The sequence below is a fragment of the Octopus bimaculoides genome, unplaced genomic scaffold (assembly GCF_001194135.2).
Source record: "Octopus bimaculoides isolate UCB-OBI-ISO-001 unplaced genomic scaffold, ASM119413v2 Scaffold_353691, whole genome shotgun sequence".
Lineage (NCBI taxonomy): Eukaryota > Metazoa > Mollusca > Cephalopoda > Octopoda > Octopodidae > Octopus > Octopus bimaculoides.
The window spans coordinates 1,418-2,648 of NW_026314379.1; the positions used below are offsets into that span (position 1 = coordinate 1,418).

The window sequence follows — 1,231 nt, forward strand, 5'->3', positions numbered from 1 at the left end:
CAAAGAATTACAGATGCATCGCTCTTACAGCCATCGCTGAAAAAGTTTATAAGCTACTCTTACTCAACAGAATACAACCAGAAATTGAGAAAGCTTTGAGAAGAAATCAAAATGGCTTCAGAAAAAATAGATCAGCTGTCGGACAAATACTTACATTTCATCGTCTACTTGAAGGAACAAAAGCCAGAAATCTTGAAGTAGTATTACAATTTGTTGATTTCTCAAAAGCTTTTGTCTCCATCCACCGTGGTAAATCAATGGTGAGATCTCCAGATACAAGTTTCTTTGATATTAGAGCCGAAGTGCTCCAGGTAGACACTTTGGCACTTTTTCTCTTTGAGGTGACTCTGGATTATGTTCTCAGGACATCACTTGTCAATCTAAACAGCCTCGGTTTCACACTTACGAAGACTAGATCGATCGGACATCTAACTCAAAACATAATCGATATACACTATGCTGATAATTTAGCCTCGCTCTCTGACACAATATCAAACTCCTACCAATTACTTCATAGTCTAGAATTAGCTGCACATGATATTGGACTATGTTAATCCAAGTTAGACCAAATTCATCGCTCATAATCAATAAGATCCATCACCCACATCAACGGTTACTCCATCAATCAAGCTGATGATTTTACGTACTTCGGTTCAAAGATAGCCTTAAAGGAAGGGGATGTAAAAACTCGAACAACTAAAACATGGTTGATCCTAAACAAACTTGATGTTGTCTGGAAATCAACCCTCTCAGAGAACCCGAAGATAAATTTTTCCCATACGACAGTAGTTCTTTTTTTTATGGAGCAACAGCCTGGACGCTTACCGGAAAACTGGAAGCCAAGCTAGATAGAACTTATTCCCGAATGTTAAAAATAGTCTTAAACGTATATTGGAAAACTCATCCAACCAAGAAATAGTTGTAAGAAGATCTCCTATCTGCTCCCAACATTATAAGGGAAAGGCTTTTCCGTTTTGCGAGACATTGCTGGTGATCTGAACAAGTGCAGGCAAATGACCTATTACTAGGGATTTCAAAGCATGGCTGTACTCCATCTGGTCGTCCGAACACAACCTATACAGACCAACCTACCAGAGATACTGCATGCCTTCCTGGAGACCTCTATCAATTAATACCGACACGGATGCCGTATGCAGTTTTAAAATGTCCGAGTAAGCTCGACCAGCTGATAATCTTTGAAAAATTACCCTGCAAGATATATATATATATA

The 1,231-nt window shown here is 38.7% G+C and overlaps 1 protein-coding gene across 1 annotated transcript; it reads left to right on the forward strand.

Annotated features, from left to right (window-relative positions):
- Nucleotides 1–5: 5 nt before the first annotated feature.
- On the forward strand, nucleotides 6–554 carry LOC106883697 (uncharacterized; the record flags this gene model as incomplete). Its single annotated transcript, XM_014934807.1, has 1 exon — nucleotides 6–554. A coding segment is annotated over one exon (549 nt), but the record flags the coding sequence as incomplete, so codon positions are not given.
- Nucleotides 555–1,231: the final 677 nt, after the last annotated feature.